A 20,331-nucleotide genomic window follows, 5' to 3' on the forward strand; every position below is an offset into this window, starting at 1 on the left:
GTGAGATCATGTATTGTTATGCAGATAAGTTTGACGTTACTTGAAATTAATTTCATCAATTTGCAGCACCACCTATGGATAGGTTGCCAATTAAAGGTGAAGTCATTGCTTGCAAATACAACAAGGATAACAACTATTACAGAGCAAAAGTGACTGGTTTTGAAAAAGATAAAGTGGTTGTTACTTATTTAGACTTCGGAAACACTGAGCTGGAAGACCTCAGTGATGTCAAAGAACTAAGTGAAGAATTGAAAAATGTATGTACTTTGTTTAAATATGTCTTTATTTCAGCTTAATTATTTCAATAACAAATTAAAAAATACTTTACTTTTCCTCTAGGTTCCTGCATGTGCTGTCAAGGTACACTTGAAAGATGTACCGGAGCTTCCACTTAACACACAGATTGTGGAATTTCTTAGTGAAATTACTTTGAAGGAAACAGATCTCAAAGTGGTAAGACAAGATGAATACAATTCATATTCATGTCAGATTCCTTTAGTGTAAAAGAAATAAAAGTCTCGAACACTAATAATGTGGCATATTGCTCCTGACATTTCAAAACAAAACAACTAAAAACTAAGAAGATATTTGTATGCTGTAGGTGGAAATAATGCATGAAACCATGCAAGGCAGGGAAGAATAAGGAGGTAGTAAATTCTTCTTGTCCTTTAGCATAGTTCTTAAGGTGGTAATGACTAGATGCTGTCCATGTTCCTCTATCTTGTCTCTCTCCATCAATATGCTGGTAACTTGCTTTCAGGACTCCTAGTAGCGGACAATTTTTGGCAGTGTACATGGTATTCCAGATAAGCTGTTCACGTGAAATATTTCTGGAGCTACTTAAAAGATTGTAATTCTGTTTTCTCCCAGGTAAATTGTGGAAAGTCCTTTCTAAACAACAATGGTCTCTTTTTCACGGTTATTAGTTATAGAGGTAAACATTTGCTTTTGTATATGGAACTCTGGTAATGTCTGCTGGTAGTATCATAGCTCTAAAGGAAACAAGTTCAAAAGCAGTCCACTCTTTAAAATCCAATTAATAGTTCCACAGAAGTTACAATGTATAGAAAATAAACATGAAATATATAGCTGTCTTAGGGGGAAACCTGTTAGTTCCTACCAAAAGAAGGAAATAGATTGTGTCGGACAATGAGGAAACTGCTGCGATACTACTATAAAAGGGGCACAGAGAAACTGTGAACTGAATCTATCATTCTGTCTGTTTTGTTCACATGTATTGAGTGCTGGTGAGGAAGAAAAGAAAACTAGAATGCCTCTGCTGTACAGAATACCCATCTAAGTTTCCTGATGCAGTTGTTGTAATAGGGGTAAGACTCCAGTTTGTCAGATACAGAGTGGGAGAGCCTTGTGATGAAAACTGTTGCCAGACTGGTACCTGTGGTGAGACTTTCCTGAATGTATGCATGGGAAATAAAGAGTAGTTACAGAACAGAGTTGGGAGGCAATACATTAGACCTTCTACTAACAGACCTGTGCTTTCAGAGTCAACTAATAGATTAGAGCATCAGTTATAAACAGGTTGTTACCACATCAGTGACTGCAGGAGTTAAAAGGAATGCAAAGAAAGTTAGCAAAATAGTTTTGGTTTGTAAGAGTGACAGAAAACCTATTGCAGAGTACCTGAGCAGTCAACATCAGAGGATAAAAATGTGGAGACCAAATGGTTAAAGTTCACAAGCATTGTACTATGTGGCGTACAGCAATATGTGCCAAATGAAATTGTGAGGCATGGAAAAGAGCCTGTAGTTGGCCTTATGCTGGTTCTCTACAAACTAACGGTGTAAGAAACCAAGAATTTGGGTCGATTGTCTGACATTAGCAGATGATGTGATATTGTCATAGACCTGCTTTAGCCAATATTGGCTAAAGCAGGTCTACAGGTCTCTCTTGAGAAGACACAGTACATGACAAACTTAAAGTCAGCTTCTAAATGGATAACAGCAGGAGAGAAATATCCAGAAGATGGAGATGTTTAAATACCTGGGAGAGTGTTAGGAACTGGTCTGACTACAGGAAAAGAAACATTGTGAAGATGACATTACCAGACAGAGATCCGGCCTCAAGCTTTAGATGCAGCAGGAAGTATGAACATAGTTCCTAATCAAGTTCACTGCAACTGACACTTATAAGTGCTACTAACACGTAAAACAACTTCCACGAACAAGAAGACATTGTTGCAAATGCTTATAAGCATGGTGGATTATTCAGTGTAGTTCTGCAGCTGTGAACACATGCTTGCACAAAGAACAAAGTCTCCAGAAACAATCTTTTGTGCCTACAGTTTTGTTTTCTTGTGCTTAGTTGCCTGTGACATACAGGGTGCAAAATCACAGCTAATCAATGAATACCAGGACCTTCTAACACTAAAAAGAGTAGGAAGAAACAAAAATTTGCTACTGATCAGTTACTGACTGTATTAGAAAAGTGATTTTGTATTTGATGTTAAAGAATCGGAGGAAGACACCTGGAATCTTGAGAATGCATAAACTCTGTGTAGTCACGATTGTGTGAAAGCAGACTTTTCAAGTAGTTTTGTGACAATGTAGAATTGGAACATATGGACCTTGAAGATGATGGAATCATTGATTGTGGATAACCCCCAATGGCAGATGTTAGTAACTCAGGAGAAACGTGGCATGATGCAACACATGATTTGCAGTATCACCTGTTCACAAAACAAGAATGTCTGTTTATTCATCTCACCAGAATACATGAATGGATTTTGTTTTGCTACTAAATACAGATGATGTGAGAGGATAGTTGAAGAAATGAATGACTAGGCTGTAAATTTATTTTTAAGCAATAATACAAAGAACAAGTATACAATTTGTAGCTGGAAACATGCTAGTAAAAGTGGAATACTTGTCTCCTTGGGTGTTTCATTTCGTGGGCAATGTGAAATGTGTCCAAGTGCACGATTACTGGAAAAAAATCCTCTGCTTCAAAATAGAGGAGGAACAATGCGTTTGAGCAGTCATTTTACGCTCATTACATTTTGTTAAAAAGCCTCAGCAAGGATGCACAAAACGAGATGATGAGTGTATATAAAATATGACATAAAATAAATTATTTTAATAATAGAATGTCATTTGTATTACCCAAGAAGAGACCTATCATTAGATGAATTAATCATTATTTTGAGGGGGTGTTTGTCCTTTTGGCTACATATGTGAAACTAAAGGCACAAATATGGCATTACAATGGTTTTATAAATAAGTGTGCCATGTACATTGGAATGCTTATGATGTTTGAAACTCTCATGCTGAAAAGGCTGTTCTACAGTTTGTTTTTATTTTTTTATAGAAATACACGTTGGACACCATATTCATATGGGCAGTTATAACAACAGTTTTGCGTTAGCTAAAATCTTATTGTATCTGAAAACACATTGCACTTGGAGGAACACCTGCAAAGAAATTGAATCTTTAAAGCTGCATAAAGGAATTAGATTTTGCAGTGGACAAACTGATTTCATGCAGGAATTACAGTTGCTCTCTATATGCAAAGCATGATAATCGGAAAGTAGAAGAGTGGAGGAGAGGTTTGCCACACTTCCACTGAATTTCACATTAGAATGCTAAAAATGAAGAATTGATGCCAGCATATACTTCTAAAACCACTGCCATTTGTCAGTTGCAATATGAATATGTCTGGGATTGTTAGGCCACATCCTACATAAGTGGCAGAAGAGGCAGACAGCGCACGACAGCTTCAGATGATGAGACACCACCGCAGGAATGTTTACGGAAGTGTCCTACGTGGGTGACGTTCTTGGCGCTGCCTGTCCTCTGCTACAACTAGTGACATTTGAATTCAAACATGTTTGAATCTTGTTGATGCAGCACGTGTGACATTGAGAGCAACAGCCATGTGTCTTCTCGGTAAAGCAGTGGAGAGTGGAGAGTGGAAGTGACGGCAGCTGTGAAATACTTATCATCCAGTTTTAAGAAAACTATTTGTTGAAAAAAATTTGATTCTTCCGCATCTTATAGCTTGATACCTTTGATTGTTAAAGGTCTGAATTTATTTTCGTTATTCATTGTAGTTACTGTGCTGCACAAAACTGAGTACGTGCCTGCACGAAATTTTTAAGAATGTGCAGAGCTAAAATCCCATTGCATAGACTTTCCGTATAGTTCATTTAGACCACACATTATTGCATATGAAATATAACAGATATGTCTAAACTGTATTTAAAGTTGAGACTAGAATAATCCTTCTTCATTCTTTAGGTATTGGTAGTTATATCTGCAGACAGGTCGCAAACAGTGCATCCGAATCCTTTCTTGCTCTTCAGGAATCAAGTGGTTGTAAAAATTGTTGAATCTCGTAAATGGGTCAAAATATCGAAATGACGTTTTTTGGAAAGGCCTATTTTATTGTATGATTAACACTTCACATGTCTTTGTAAACATATGAGCAGAGTGTAAACAAGACTCTCTGTAAGTTAAACCATAAGGTTTTGTCCAAATTTTCATAGCAAACAGAGAGAGAACAGGCAAACGGGGTATCAAAGTGACCAGCGTGAGGTCTAGTTTTGCATGAAAATATTTAACTGCCTGAAAGTAATCAGGATAATTAAGAAAAACTTATGTGAAACCTTAACTTTTCCCCGCGAATCGAATGTTCAAATAACTTACGGGTTTGCTGCCAGGTGACGACGTCAACCACCGCCGATATTTCAACAGGAGCACACCCTGCCATTGGCATTTGTGCCTTGAGAATGGCAGGGTGTGCTCCTGTCGAAATATTGATGGTGGTCGACGACGTCACCCGGCAGCAAACCCGTAAGTTATTTGAACAAGAAAAACTTAATTAATTAGTTGAGGAAATATTGAAATATTTCACAAATAGCTACTGCCAAGCTGTGTAAATTGTCAAAAGGTTCATCTGTTAAAGGCCTAGCTATTTTGCACATAAAAAATACATTGGTGCAGCATTTTAATGTCAAAAAGGATTCCTTCGAATTAGGTACCAAAGTTAGGATTTTCGAGAAAAGATGATCATAGGAAGGCAAACGAGGAGTCAGTAAGATCATGCATTCTGAATAAAACTAGAAAAAAAAATGAAGGAAATCAGTCAAATATTTTGTGAAATGATTTGTGAAAAAGAAATAAATAGATCAGAAAAATGTTCTTTGTGCCTTTCAATGATGCTCAAAGTCATGAACATAAAATGATATGCATCAAACGTTACCCTAATATATTTTATTTCATTCTTTTACACAAATCGTTTCACTAAGCATTTGACTTCATTTTCAAAATTATTTTGTGCTGTAGCTTTTACAGACTATTTAGGTCAACTGTAACACTGGGTCGTAACACCATCTGCTGATGAATTAAGTTCGCAACATCAAATATCTGTAAAATTTTGTGGTTGTTCATTGTAACTTATTAGGAATTTGTGTGTGATATGCTGGGTCTGTGTATACACTTCAAAATCAAATACTTAAGCAAGACCTTAAAAAAATATTTAGTGATGCAGTCTAAATGGTGTACATAAAACTTAGTGTACAGAATTGTAGCTGAATCAGTTAAAAAATAGGAACGAGAAGGGATCGAATCATTCTTTGTATTTAGGGTAGTCAGTCATTCTTCCTAATTTATTGGCTCTTAAAAGTTCTTGATCGTGTGTAAAAAAAAAAAAAAAAAAAAAAAAGTCTTTAATTTATTGAGGAGATACTCAAATGCTCCTCTGCTCATTCACGTCTATTCGAAGAATTTGTCTGCTGATCTTCGTAGTTGATGATATGTTGTTGTTGTTGTTGTTGTTGTTGTCTTCAGTCCTGAGACTGGTTTGATGCAGCTCTCCATGCTACTCTATCCTGTGCAAGCTTCTTCATCTCCCAGTACCTACTGCAACCTACATCCTTCTGAATCTGCTTAGTGTACTCATCTCTCGGTCTCCTTCTACGATTTTTACCCTCCACGCTGCCCTCCAATGCTAAATTTGTGATCCCTTGATGCCTCAAAACATGTCCTACCAACCGATCCCTTCTTCTAGTCAAGTTTTGCCACAAACTTCTCTTCTCCCCAATCCTATTCAATACCTCCTCATTAGTTACGTGATCTATCCACCTTATCTTCAGTATTCTTCTGTAGCACCACATTTCGAAAGCTTCTATTCTCTTCTTGTCCAAACTAGTTATCGTCCATGTTTCGCTTCCATACATGGCTACACTCCAAACAAATACTTTCAGAAACGACTTCCTAATACATAAATCTATATTCGATGTTAACAAATTTCTCTTCTTCAGAAACGCTTTCCTTGCCATTGCCAGTCTACATTTTATATCCTCTCTACTTCGACCATCATCAGTTATTTTACTTCCTAAATAGCAAAACTCCTTTACTACTTTAAGTGTCTCATTCCCTAATCTAATTCCCTCAGCATCACCCAATTTAATTTGACTACATTCCATTATCCTCGTTTTGCTTTTGTTAATGTTCATCTTATATCCTCCTTTCAAGACACTGTCCATTCCGTTCAACTGCTCTTCCAAGTCCTTTGCCGTCTCTGACAGAATTACAATGTCATCGGCGAACCTCAAAGTTTTTACTTCGTCTCCATGAATTTTAATACCTACTCCAAATTTTTCTTTTGTTTCCTTTACTGCTTGCTCAATATACAGATTGAATAACATCGGGGAGAGGCTACAACCCTGTCTCACTCCTTTCCCAACCACTGCTTCCCTTTCATGCCCCTCGACTCTTATTACTGCCATCTGGTTTCTGTACAAATTATAAATAGCCTTTCGCTCCCTGTATTTTACCCCTGCCACCTTTAGAATTTGAAAAAGAGTATTCCAGTCAACATTGTCAAAAGCTTTCTCTAAGTCTACAAATGCTAGAAACGTAGGTTTGCCTTTTCTTAATCTTTCTTCTAAGATAAGTCGTAAGGTCAGTATTGCCTCACGTGTTCCAACATTTCTACGGAATCCAAACTGATCCTGCCCGAGGTCTGCATCTACCAGTTTTTCCATTCGTCTGTAAAGAATTCGCGTTAGTATTTTGCAGCCGTGGCTTATTAAACTGATAGTTCGGTACGTGAAATTCTCCATGAAGACTCCTCCCTTTGTAAATTTCAGGCACAGCATTCCTTTCTTGCTTTGTTTTCCTAAGCAAATCTAATTTTTGTAGTCTTACTCTCCAGCTACAGTATTCTACAGTTCAGGGGTGCCATTTTATAGAAATAGCTGGTTGGCTCAAAGCAGCCATCTTGTAGTGTGAGATGGCTGCTTGCACGCAGGACACCCGGGCTTTTTGCCTGGTGCTGGCGATTGTTGCTGGAGTGTCACATATCCAGATGTTGCTCGCTGTCAGTCACTTCTGACGCTTGTGTAGGACGTGGCCTTGGGCAGATTCTATCACATTATATATGTGAACTAAAGACAGTGTGCTGGTCTAAGAACAAAATTGACATACTATTTTTCAGTTTGCAGTACCAGTACCTGCAGTAAAATGACACTGTGTAAACTAAAATGAAAATAATAAAGTGACTGCTGCTTATATGGAAGTTCCGAGAGAGAGAGAGAGAGAGAGAGAGAGAGAGAGAGAGAGAGAGAGAGAGAGAGAGAGAGAGAGAGAGGGGGGGGGGGGGGAAACTCAATGAAATATACAGTGTTTGGAAGTGCAAACCAAATTAAGGAAAAAACAAGTCATGAAGTATAAAAAGTGCATTGAACTGGGCAAGCATACAGTCACAACAAATGAGTGCAGAGACTGGTGAACAATCCTGTAATTTGTTGGACTGCTGTGTGATTACACATGATTATGGATCGTTTTCTTTTATAACATGTATTCTTAATAATTTGAAAGGCTCCCCCCCCCCCCCCCCCCCCCCCCGGCCCCCACAAATATAAAATTCTTGGACGTTTTTTGTTTAATGTTTTTCAGTGTTTTCAAAGCCAAGTTTTTTCTTCTTCACCAAAATCTGCATTTGTTAATTATTTAAACTATAGTTTCTTTGCACTGGTAAAAGAGACTGTAGAAAGGTTGTTTGAAGTAAAGTTAGTAATGGTAGCAAACAAGTGCAAAATATGCTTATGTGTGTTAATTTAGCTGTCAGTATTAGATGTAAAGAACACGAACTTCAAGGTTTTGCTAGAGTACGATTTCAGCTAGCAGCACAAACACAACTAAGTTACCACTTTGTGATTAATGGCTCATATTTACATCTTCGGTGAAAGTGTTAAAAGACTAGAACTTGTGGAACAAAGAATTCCCGAGAGGACATTGGGGTCTCGAAAAACGAGATAGTTAATATTGAAGGTGAGTGAACCACGAACAGTACACCCAGTTAGGGAGAGTATTGGTCAGTATCAGCAAAAGGAGCAGCATGTTCTTAAGAAACTTGTTCAGAACGGGACACGGGACATTAACTCGTCAAATTAAACAGTTTCTTGTGAGTAAGAGAACCAAAGTACGTTGGATCCAAGAGATTCAAAAGGGATTGGGAAGAAATTGGAATACAGGAACACAGAGATTTACAACAGGCCAAATTTCAAATCCAGTATTCAGGCTCACAGGTTTCAAGGACAGCAAAATTGTCATGGCCAGAAGGGTGAAGAATCTTGCAAAATATGAGGATAAAGATGGCCAAAATCAGTGTGCCCTGGAGACCAAGTCAAGAAACATTAAGAGAGCGCAGTAGATTTAATAAATAAGGCATGGTTGACCAGTGATTAAGACAACAAGTTTACAGCTTTTATTTGTATTGGATAGTTCAGCGATTATCCATTTTACATATTGCCAATGAGTTTTGTTGACGCAGGTTGTGATAATTTACCAGATCTGAGTTCGCACTAGCCCTCTTCCTTTTTACCCGCCACTAACTCCCAACCACCTAAACTATTCCATGGCACTGTAGCCATTTGATGTACTGATCATAATTGATGTGTATGATATTTAAATTGCTGGCATTACTCCACCCTTTTAGTGTCCCCCTCTTTAGTATCAAGCTGCAGTGCTAAGAAACCATATGATCACAAAGCAACAAAGTCAATTAATATGATTTCTTGCTATAAAAATAGCCAATTCGGTTTACAGTTTATTCGGATGTGCTCATGATAGTTCTGCATGTGATATAGCCAAGGTTTCAGTTATGAAGTAGTGTGTAGGTGTATGTATGTTAAATGTCTTGTACTGAATTTTTTCTCATCAAGAATGGTAATTTCTGGAGACACTGATTAAAATTAAACAATTATTTATATGTCATTAAAAATGTTAATATGCTGACAAATTGTGACCCACCCATGCCCACCCGCACACAATACCTGTGTTATCACAAAGCCAGTGAGAGTTTTTATGGTTTTTGGAATTACTGGTAATGGAGCATATCTTTGATTCTGTTGCAGAAATTTGGTGACATAAAAGAGGGGGTGGATTTGTTCATGGATGGAACACACATAAATGCAAAAATAAAATCCTTGTTAGACCCATCTTGGCAGCAACTTAATAAGACAGATGTGCCAGGTAAGTTGAGACTTCACTATGGGATTAGTCTTGTTTCATAAATCTTTTTGTATACTGGAATATTCTGCAGATAGTGTTTTTTTGACACCACAGTTTATTTTTCTCAATAAAATATCCATCACAGGGAGACGAGATATTAGTAAATATTAGCACATGGCAAGTGGTGTATTGTCAGTACTATTCCATTTATATTAATATTGCAAAATTTCAGTGAGAAGTATTGAGACTAATTTCAGCAGCTGTTTAGATTAGCTGGGTATACAGTAAATGTGTGTTGTTATTTTGATATTTAATGGAAGAGTAGCATATAACTCTTATCAGAAGAGAGATTCACACGAGAAAATATGGGGACAGAATTGCTGGACATTGCTTCATTTTAGGAGGCAAAATTTTTAGTACTACCAGTGGACTCATTGAAACTCCACAAACCCAGCCTTGCCATTCTTACTTATCCTCCCAGTACCAGCACACCTCCCATCCAAGCACAGCCTTACCCAACTTACTCTAACACTACACAATCTTGACCAACATTCAGTCCTGAATCTCCCATCTAGGTCTCTTTCTGATCATCGGACATAAATTCTTTCCGAGGGCTAACATTCAGTCTCTCACCAAATGGAAATACCATTTCACCGCCCACTCCCAACCCAAAATCAACAAGGTTCGTATCCAACCCTGCCTAAAACATTTCCAGTCCAGATCCCAGAGGAATCCTCCTCATCTTTCCCAAAACCATTCTCTCTAGGCATTGTGCACTGCTCATTCATTTCTGAAAAATATCACTGAAACCCCAAACCTTAGAATAGTCTGCCTTGAGGTCACTATTAGTTACATACTCAACTTTACTGTCATCCTTAATGTGAACAAGTTTTCATGTGGAATGTATGGCAGAGGGGTATCATTAGCCCTTGGACACCATGATACAGATAATATTCCTACTGACCCCACTCCTTTCATGCACACTGAGCTGGCATAAAATCCTTAGTGCTAGGTTCCTCATAAGGACCCATAACTGAATATAGAATTCCTTACATCTCCTAATTCATGCAGTGTCACCTTTTATCCTCTTGTGCATCCTATATTATCTGGCTCCCAGGCTGCCACTGCTGGTTGACCAGCACTTGAAGTCCATAACATACAGCCTCAGAATGTCGCAAATCCATTCCCATCCCTTTCCGACATGGAACTCTACTTGTTACTGTTGATACAGCCTCACTCTATGCAAACATCCTGCATATGTGCAGCATCTCAACCCTAGAATACCATCTATCCAACGTGAAAGTTTTCCTAAAACCACATTTATCAACCTATTTAACTCCATTCTGACCAGTTACTACTTCACCATTGAGGGCTCAAACCTACAAACAAATTGGGGGCTTCTACAGAAACCAGTATGGCCCTGTCCTGCACTAACATTTTCATGGACTGCATGGAAGAGATATTCCTCAAGATTGAGAAGCAGGCCCTTGGCTTAGAACAGATTTATATATGATGTATCCATAGTCTGGACTCAGCAGTGTAAAGGGTGGGGGGTTTGGGGTGGGGGGCTCTTCTAGTTATCCAACAGCTTAACTCCTTTTCCCTGCACCTTTTTTCAAATCCAGAGCCACCTTCCTCAACATTGACCGTGACCCCACTGAGGATGACATCCAAATGTGTGTCCACATAAAGCCAACCATTGAGAAACATTACCTACAATTTGACAGTTGCCACTACTTCCACATCAAACACACCCATCCCTACAGCCTATGAGTTTATGCCAACTGTATCTATTCCACCACCAAATTGCTCAATACTATTTTCCAAGCTTTCCTCTCCTGTAACTGCCATAAGGATATTATTCTCAAACATATCTCCCATGCACTATTCCTCTCTTCAACTGTCTAATAAACGATATGACTTTGTCAGGTGAAGCCCCCAAAATGAGATCTTCTTCCAGATGCCCTCCACATGCCACCTACTGTTGCCATCTTAATCTCCTAGTCAAGCCACTTGACCCAAAGGTCCTACCCCTGCAATTATTTTCACTGTAAAACCTGCTTCACACATCCATCTGCTCCATCCCCTTCACAAGTAAACCATACAATTCTTGAGAAACCACACATTGTTGACCTACTAATATGCATCAATCACACAGTCTTCTACGTAGGAATGATTATTGCTACATTAGCTTACTGCATACACAGCATATAATTAACTGTCCATCTTGACACCAAGTACACAGTTGTTCAATATGTTCTATAGCATGACTCAAGTGATCAGTGTGTATGCTACATCACAGGGGCTATTTGAATCTACTGTATTTACTCAAATCTAAGCCGCATTCAAATCTAAGCCGCACCTGAAAAATGAGACTCTAAATCAAGGGGAAAAAAATTCCTGAATCTAAGCTGCACCAGAAATTTGAGACTCGAAATTCAAGGTGAGAGAAAAGTTTTAGGCCGCACCTCCAAACCGAAACAAAGTTGGTCCATTATAATATGAGACATAATTTAGTACGAATGTATGACGATACAGCTACAGTAGTTTTGTTTGAGTCGTAAGCTTAGCAGTTAAGCTTTACCAGGTAGCCATTGCTATGCGTCAGGTGTTCCGTCCGTATTTATACAGGTACCCTTCCTTTTTCACGCGCTTCGTCTGGTTTGAATTGATTGAAGGGAAATTGTCTCGTACACCCAAGCAAGGCCGATGACCATTTTAAATGCATTCACATGTATAGAAGCATAAGATGGTGATCTGGATCCACATAAAGTTACATAGCAGTCTCCTGTTTGCTGCATCTCAAAGAAGGTGAACAGTGGAAGATAATTACTTCTTTGACCATGTGGAGGTAAGGAATGTTTCTTCAGTGAGAACAAACGTAAAATAAATCTTGGGTCAGATGAAGGCAAGGAAACAATACTTGAAATAGGAACATACCTAATAAAGTTATGCGTCATTCAAACGACTATCCAGATTGATAAATACTTGCAGTGTTAATATATCTTTTGTAGCTTTTACACCTTGAAGACTATACAGCTCATTTTGCAGGTGAGTTGAATCCAACTTGGTGTGTTCTATTTGTGTTTTAATTACAACAGCAATTTTTGACACGTTCAGTCTTATTCATTATCAATCCATCTATGCCACATGACTTGTTTTGGTATCTGTTGCAATCATTATGTACATTAGGTTTTTTTTTTATTTTTCCAGCTCTATACTTCTATGAAAACCTGAAATTTGTTGACCTGAATGTTGGGGAAGAAATAAGTATGGTAATTTGTCATGTCCAAGCTCCCGACATAATTTTTGGTTTTAAGGAAGGCAGTTCTGTTATGCAGTATATCATGACATTTATGCAAGAAAAGGTGGATGAGTATTGCAACCAAGTAGACAAAGAAAGTTTCCTACCCAGGAAATACGAAATGTGCTTGGCACAGTACGAAGGTAAGAGGAAAAAGTATTTGTGTACAAAATGGTCTTGTAAAAATGGTGCTATCTTTCAGAAAGATTCGTAGAAAGTTATCGAAAATAGACGTATTCCTTTTACTTGCAAAAAGAGTTACTTACATTCACCATATCTACACTGAGATGACACAGATCATAGGATTGCAATAAGTACATGTACAGATAGCGGTGGCATCACATGTGCACAATATAAAAGGGTGATGCATTAGCGGAGTTGTAATTTTGTATCCAGGTGATTCACGTGAGTAGGTTTCCGAAGTGATAATGGCCGCACAATAGGAATAACAAACTATGAACATGGAACGCTAGTTGGAGCTAGATGCATGGGATATTTTATTTTGGAAATTGTTAGGAAATCCAGTATTCAGAGACTCAAAGTTTCAAGTGTGTGCCGAGGATACCAGAATTTACTCATTGACAATGCAGTGGGTGATTCCCCCTCATTTAACAACAAAGAACATTGGCATTTGCGAAGGGTTGTCAATGCCAACAGACAAGCAACACTACATAAAATAATGCCAAAAATCAATGGGGGACATACAGCAAACATATCCGTTAGGACAGTGCAGCGAAATTTGGTGTTAAAGGGCTGTGGCAGCAGAAAACAGACAGCCAACAAAAATTTGATTTTTATATACACATCAAATTACAGGAATAAAGGCCCTATGAAAATGTCTGGAGTTGGACAGTGTGAATGCAAGAACAAAAAATTATCCTGGAACACAGTACAGAGCTGTGTCACATCCACGTCACAACAAATGTTCAAAGTGGCGTTCATGGATGCAGTGTATGCATTCACACATCTCATCATAGATTGCTGCACTCTTTTGAACATTCCGGCCTCTCTGCGAATAGTGTCACAGGTGTTGTGAACATGCTGATGAAGGGTCTGCAGATGAGGAACTGGTTCAGGATATACAACACTGTTCAGATGCCCCCAGAGGTAAAAATCCAAGGGGTTTAAGTCTAGCGATCTAGCAAGCCATGCTACAGGGCCTCCTTTTCCTATCAAATGTCCAGGGATGATGATGATGATGATGATGACGATGATGATGATGATGATGATGATCTGTTGGCAAACTTTACTGCAGAAATGGGGTCGTGCTCCATCATGCAGAAACCACATAACCTGTCTTGCTGGCAAAGGCAGATACTTAAGTAGCTCAGGAAGAGCATTCCACAGGAAGTCCAGGTACATTCTTCCATCAATGCTTTGTGGAATAATAACTGGTCCATTTATGTGGTTCTCAAGAATCCCATTGATGCTGAACCGATGCTGATGAAATGCCTCAATCATTCTCCAAGGATTGTCTGCAGCCCACAGTTGATAATTCTTTAGATTAATAATGCCAGTTCCGATATAGATTGCTTTGTTGGTAAAGAGGACTGATGACAGAAATCCTGTAATTGGGATGGTCTGGTGCAAAAAACTATTGATAAAATCCTACCTGTAGAATGAAATTGCTGCTGATAATCCTTGTATGGTTGTCATTCAGGGTACACATAATTATACTTTGGGTACACCATGTTGGAGGGCTACTTGCATGGAACTCGTACTAGATTTGACTCAATGTCCTGTAGGACCCCGTCCTCCAAATTGGTGTAAGCACAGTCTGCCACCTATGTGCACATTTGTCTGTCTGAAAGGACCACACAAAATCCCAAAAATGGCTTTAAATGATGTCTGATGTGGTTGGTGTCTGTGAGGGTGCTTGTTTTGGTATAGTTGTACTGCACCTGAACCGGTTCCATCTGCTTGTGTGTACACAAATGCTACCTTGACTTGTTCCCGATATGAATACTGGGCGATTCTGCTACTTACAGCAAGGTGCATCAATCACACAGCTTGCAGTATACAAGGAACACATGGCACATGGTCAGAGAAACATGCGTTCGTCGGCACATCTACTGTGGCAACAATGTATTTCTGGACACATCTTTGTAGGATCTTTTTTCGTCCATTTCCAGTCAGGAATAGTTTGACATTTATTAATGTTCGTTATATGTATATGAGGATTGTCAGTGAGAGAAGGAAGAAATGATGTGAAAGTACACCAGCAAGGAGTAGTGTGTTGCATTGGTTAGGGAGTAGTATGTTAGTAGAAGAGATAGTGATCATGGAACAAAATTGCTTAATCACAGAACTTGACTGCAACAATATCTGGTGTCTTATTTCCTATAACACTGAAGCTGTACAAGTAGATTTATTGTAAAGTAATGCACAAATATGCAAATGTATCAACAATAAAATGTGATGTTCTATGGAAAGATTCGTGTTTGATTTGACTGAAGTGTAGATTTGAATTATTTTATTAAAATACAGACTGTTGGTGCAAAATGCCACCAGCAACAAATACTTCTTAAAATGCTTTATTGCTGCACAGTAACTAGTTTTGCACTATAATGGCCACATTACATTGTTTTTGTCAGTGGCATTTTGTTCACTCCTGCATTGGTCAAGAATATTTGAATATTTAGCATCAGTTTGTATGTTGTTTTGATAGTATAAACATGCTAATGTGCTTGCATTTGGTTAGATATAAGGAAAAACACTTCTTTACATTTAAATGTATTCAGTGGATGGCACTTTATATTGTTTGGTCTTTGTGCTCTTCGTAATCAATTCACTGACAATTGCAGTGCAAACAGCACACACGTTTGGAATAAATCACTATAGTGCACAAACACTTTGTAATGTTTTTCACGTTAGTTCCAGCCTCAGATCTAGGCTTTGCATTTGATGCTTTTGTTTACAGTCTAAATTTAATATTTAAGAACTATAGGACAAGTTGTTTTCAGGTGGTGTTTTATTGCATACTATAAATTGCACACACATTTGCAAGCTAGACCATAACAAGCTTCACTATAATGTAGCGTGAACAGAGATACCATTAGACAAAAAAATTTAAGTAAATTTGCAATTCCCACACAGATGGTTAAACATGAACACACTGGTTCTAATATGGAAGATAACTTAGTTAATACATACCACTAACAAAGGTAAGAAAATGGACCCCTAGAACGACTATGAATATACATTCTCACCCTCAGTTCAGCCCAGTTATATTCTAAATGAGCAACTGGAATTATCTAACAAACGATTTCTTCATATATTTCTTGGGATCTTCACATAAGTTACACACAACATGGAACGAGGACACACAGCAGTCAGAAATCTGAACTAGGATATCCACACTGCAACAGAAAAACATATAAACTACTCAAGACCCTATCAATGACAACAGAAGAAAGGAAACAGATACCAAACTCAACACACTAGATACACACACTATGTAGCCTAATGACAAATATTTTTAACATTTTATAAAATACGCCATAACATAGGTACACTTATATTGGAAATAACCTGTTTATATTGTCAGTATTATCAGTTTGAAGTTAACTAAATATAAACTCTTAATAGATAGAAGTTTCATCCTCCCTGTCCCCACATTTTTAATTATGTGTTTCCTTCAACATACTTAAGCTGTAATGATGTTAAAAAATCCCCCCCCTCCCTCTCCAGTCTCTTGTGTAGACTGTTCCATGTATACCATGGCCCCCATATTTTCAACCTGTCAGTAAAGTAGAGTATGTCTCCTGAACGGTGTCATGGCTCATTCTCCCACTGCTCCCTTCTTGCAGTTTGTACTTTGAAAGGTTTATTAAAGCACATGGAAGTTACTGTATTGTCAGCTGGCATTTTCCTGACCATTGTTACGTTTACTGTGCCCACTGTATTGGTGTGAGATTATGGATATATAAGAGGCGTCCAGTTATTTCCAGTTCCGATGTGATGGGGCATGTCCAGCATGGTCTCTATCCAAGTGACTGGTGTGCTGCCAATTCCCGGAGACTCTGTTAATGACACACTTTCCCATGTGCCATGCATCCCTTGGTACAGATGGCATCTTATCTTGGATTGGGTTTCTTTGCTTAATGGATTCTCTTTGGATTGTAAACAATGATAGGATGTGAAGCACACCTGAGGCTGAGGCTGAAACTGATGACGAATAGAGTGTGTGTGTGTCATGGTGCCATATTTGTAATGTGTGTGCTGTTTTCCCTGCAACAGTTTGTGCATTGTCTGAAAAGTGCATAAGGACTGAACGAGACAAAGTGCCATACACTGTATCATTGTAAGTGTACACAACTGTTTCACCTTGTGTCTATTCAAATCTTCATGTGCAGTGTAAGAGTGGAAAATATGCTGCTGACGAAAACATTAATGTAATCAAAAACATTAGCCATATGAAGTTGGGCATGATATCCTGAATCTAGTTATGTCATTAAATAATTTTTAAAAGTATTTGTGACTGATTGAGTGCCAACAATCCTTAACTTCCCCAGAATTCACAAGATCAAGCATGGCCAAAATAATACACACATTAGTTTGTGGAAGACCTGCGTGATCAGTTTCAGAAAATGTAGAGGCATGTGGGAAGCAGTTCTGCAAGACAAATTACAAAAATGCAAAAACCTTACGGGTTATCTGTATTATGGAAAGTATTATGGAGTGTAAATTGGAAAATTTTTTCCCGATTTGGAGAAGAGCGAGAATGACGAGCAAGAATACTCTCAGTAGGTAGCCTTGTATGGGATAATGAAAAGAAGTCAAAATTGTGTTTAAAAAGGGAGGAGATACAGCTGCAATGGAACACCAGTGCTATTAAACTTTTCTGTTGAAGAGACAACAAAGGAAATGAAGAAGAAGAAGGAAAAAATGAATCCAGAGAAGAAATAAAAGTGTAAGGGAACAGTGCTCGCTGTGAGTAGGATTACGTAAAAAAACGAACTATCAAATACAACGAACAGGTAGCTTGCCAGACCCAAGAAAAGTTTATGTAATATTCAAAACTGTAAAGAATTATATGAATGCTTTATCTGTTGTTATGAAGCACCTTGCTACATTTTTGTCATACAAAGTGTCTGCTTAACTTATAGGACACACATACAGTTACAGTTTTGAAAGTATTGCACTCCATTACAAGTTTCTTATTACTTCTGAAATTTTTGTCTTAGATACTTGTTACTTCACAATTATGACTAATAATTATTATTTGACCCAAAAAGCCGGCCGGAGTGGCTGAGCGGTTCTAGGCACTTCAGTCTGGAACTGCGTGACTTCTACAGTCGTAGGTTTGAATCCTGCCCAAGGCATGGATGTCTGTGATTCCTTAATTAGTTAGGTTTAAGTAGTTATAAGTTTTAGGGGACTGATGACCTCAGCTGTTAAGTCCCGTAGTGCTCAGAGCGATTTGAACCATTTGACCCAAAAAATCTTCGTACTCTGTATGTAATTATTATTGAGTAAAAAGTAACTTTTTGGCATTTACTCATATAATGTTAGAACATAGTAACTAAGATTTTGATACACACAACTATAATGTAAGAAGAGGCAAAACTTCATGAAAGTGGCTTTCTCTGAGGTTAAGTTAGGGTTATAAATTTATTACTACTTTCAAGTGAAAGTTGCCATCAGTCTAAAAGTAAAACTTCCATTAAATTCTAGGTGCATGGTACAGAGCAGCTTGTTTAGATGTAGAAAGAAATTTGGTAACAGTGATCTTCGTTGATTATGGCAACACAGAGGAAGTGTCCTTCAAAAACATCAGGAAAATGCCTCCAGATTTCATGGATACCCCAGTAGCTGTTGTTGCCTGTACAATTAAAGGTGAGATTATAATTAATATCATGGAAACTTTCAATTTATTCTCTTAAAATTCTAAATTATTTTTGTAATAGAGGGACTAGATTAAATGTGAATAACAATTTACATCAAAATGATAAAACTTAGATTTGGAATAATAGACTTAAAAGAGGGAATTCCCTCCACCCACCACCTCTCTCTCTCTCTCTCTCTCTCTCTCTCTCTCTCTCTCTCTCTCTCTCTCTCACTCACTCACTCACTCACACACACACACACACACACACACACACACAATATATATATATCTAAAAACAAAGATGATGTGACTTACCAAACAAAAGCGCTGGTAGGTCGATAGACACACAAACATACACACAAAATTCAAGCTTTTGCAACCAACGGTTGCTTCTTCAGGAAAAAGGGAAGGAGAGGGAAAGACAAAAGTATGTGGGTTTTAGGGGAGAGGTTAAAGAGTCATTCCAATCCCGGGAGCGGAAAGACTTACCTTAAGGGGAAAAAAGGACAGGCTCGCTCGCTCGCTCGTGCGTGCGTGCGTGCGTGCGTACACACACACACACACACAGACATATCCATCCGCACATAAACAGACACAAGCAGACATTTGTAAAGGCCAAGAGTTTGGGCAGAGATGTCAATCGAGGCGGAAGTACAGAGGCAAAGATGTTGTTGAAAGACAGGTGAGGAATGAGCGGTGGCGAGTTTGAGGCCTGGTGGATAACGAGAAGAGAGGATATACTGAAGGGCAAGTTCCCATCTCTGGAGTTCTGACAGGTTGGTGTTAGTGGGAAGTATCCAGATAACCCGGACAGTGTAACACTGTGCCAAGATGTGCTGGCCGTGCACCAAGGCACGTTTAGCCACAGGATGATCCTCATTACCAACAAACACTGTCTGCCTGTGTCCATTCATGCCAATGGACAGTTTGTTGCTGGTCATTCCCACATAGAAAGCTTCACAGTGTAGGCAGGTCAGTTGGTAAATCATGTGGGTGCTTTCACACGTGGCTCTGCCTTTGATCTTGTACACCTTCAGGTTTACAGGACTGGAGTAGGTGGTGGTGGGAGGGTGCATGGGACAGGTTTTACACCGGGGGCAGTTAAAAGGGTAGGAGCCAGAGGGTAGGGAAGGTTGAGGGCAACCTTGGTCACATTCTTCCCTTTTCTGTCCACCCTATGTCCATTATCCATTGGAATCTCCGCGGCATTCGAGCCAGTCGGGATGAATTCTTGATCCTCTTAGGATCCTACTCGCCGGTCATCGTCTGTCTTCAGGAAACAAAGCTGCGTCGCCACGATCGCTTTGTTTTTCCCTCATTTCCAGTCAGTCCGATTTGATCTCTCGTCTGTTAATGGCACTCTGGCACATGGAGTACTCGTGTCCATTATCACCCAGTTCCCTTAAACAGTTCCTTCCAAGCTGTTGCGTCCATCTTTCCCTTTGTGGATACACCTTCTCTCTTCGTACTGTATACATTCCGTCGTCCACACCAATGGCTAGCTGATCTCCTACAACTTATTGGTGAGCTTCCACCCCCCTATTTGCTGGTTGGGGACTTCAATGCCCACCACCCACTTTGGGGATCTCTGTGTCCCTGTCTGTGCGGCTCACCATTGATTTGATAGTCTTCCACCCAGCGGATCTTGTTTGCCTCAACACTGGGGACCCTACATTTTTGTCTACCTCCACAAAAAATTTCTCTCATTTGGACCTTTCAGTCGG

At 38.8% G+C, this 20,331-nt stretch overlaps 1 protein-coding gene across 4 annotated transcripts in view; it reads left to right on the forward strand.

Moving 5' to 3' along the window:
- The window catches only part of LOC126365920 (uncharacterized), a 179,193-nt gene that overhangs the window by 141,789 nt on the left and 17,073 nt on the right, over positions 1-20,331 (forward strand). For all 4 annotated transcript variants that reach the window (XM_050008667.1, XM_050008668.1, XM_050008670.1 and 1 more), the window contains exons 18-22: positions 67-257; positions 340-453; positions 9,377-9,494; positions 12,687-12,920; positions 18,454-18,615. In XM_050008667.1, the coding sequence (XP_049864624.1) occupies positions 67-257; positions 340-453; positions 9,377-9,494; positions 12,687-12,920; positions 18,454-18,615 (819 nt within the window). The remainder of the gene's footprint in view (positions 1-66; positions 258-339; positions 454-9,376; positions 9,495-12,686; positions 12,921-18,453; positions 18,616-20,331) is intronic.

Source organism: Schistocerca gregaria, chromosome 4 (genome assembly GCF_023897955.1).
Source record: "Schistocerca gregaria isolate iqSchGreg1 chromosome 4, iqSchGreg1.2, whole genome shotgun sequence".
Lineage (NCBI taxonomy): Eukaryota > Metazoa > Arthropoda > Insecta > Orthoptera > Acrididae > Schistocerca > Schistocerca gregaria.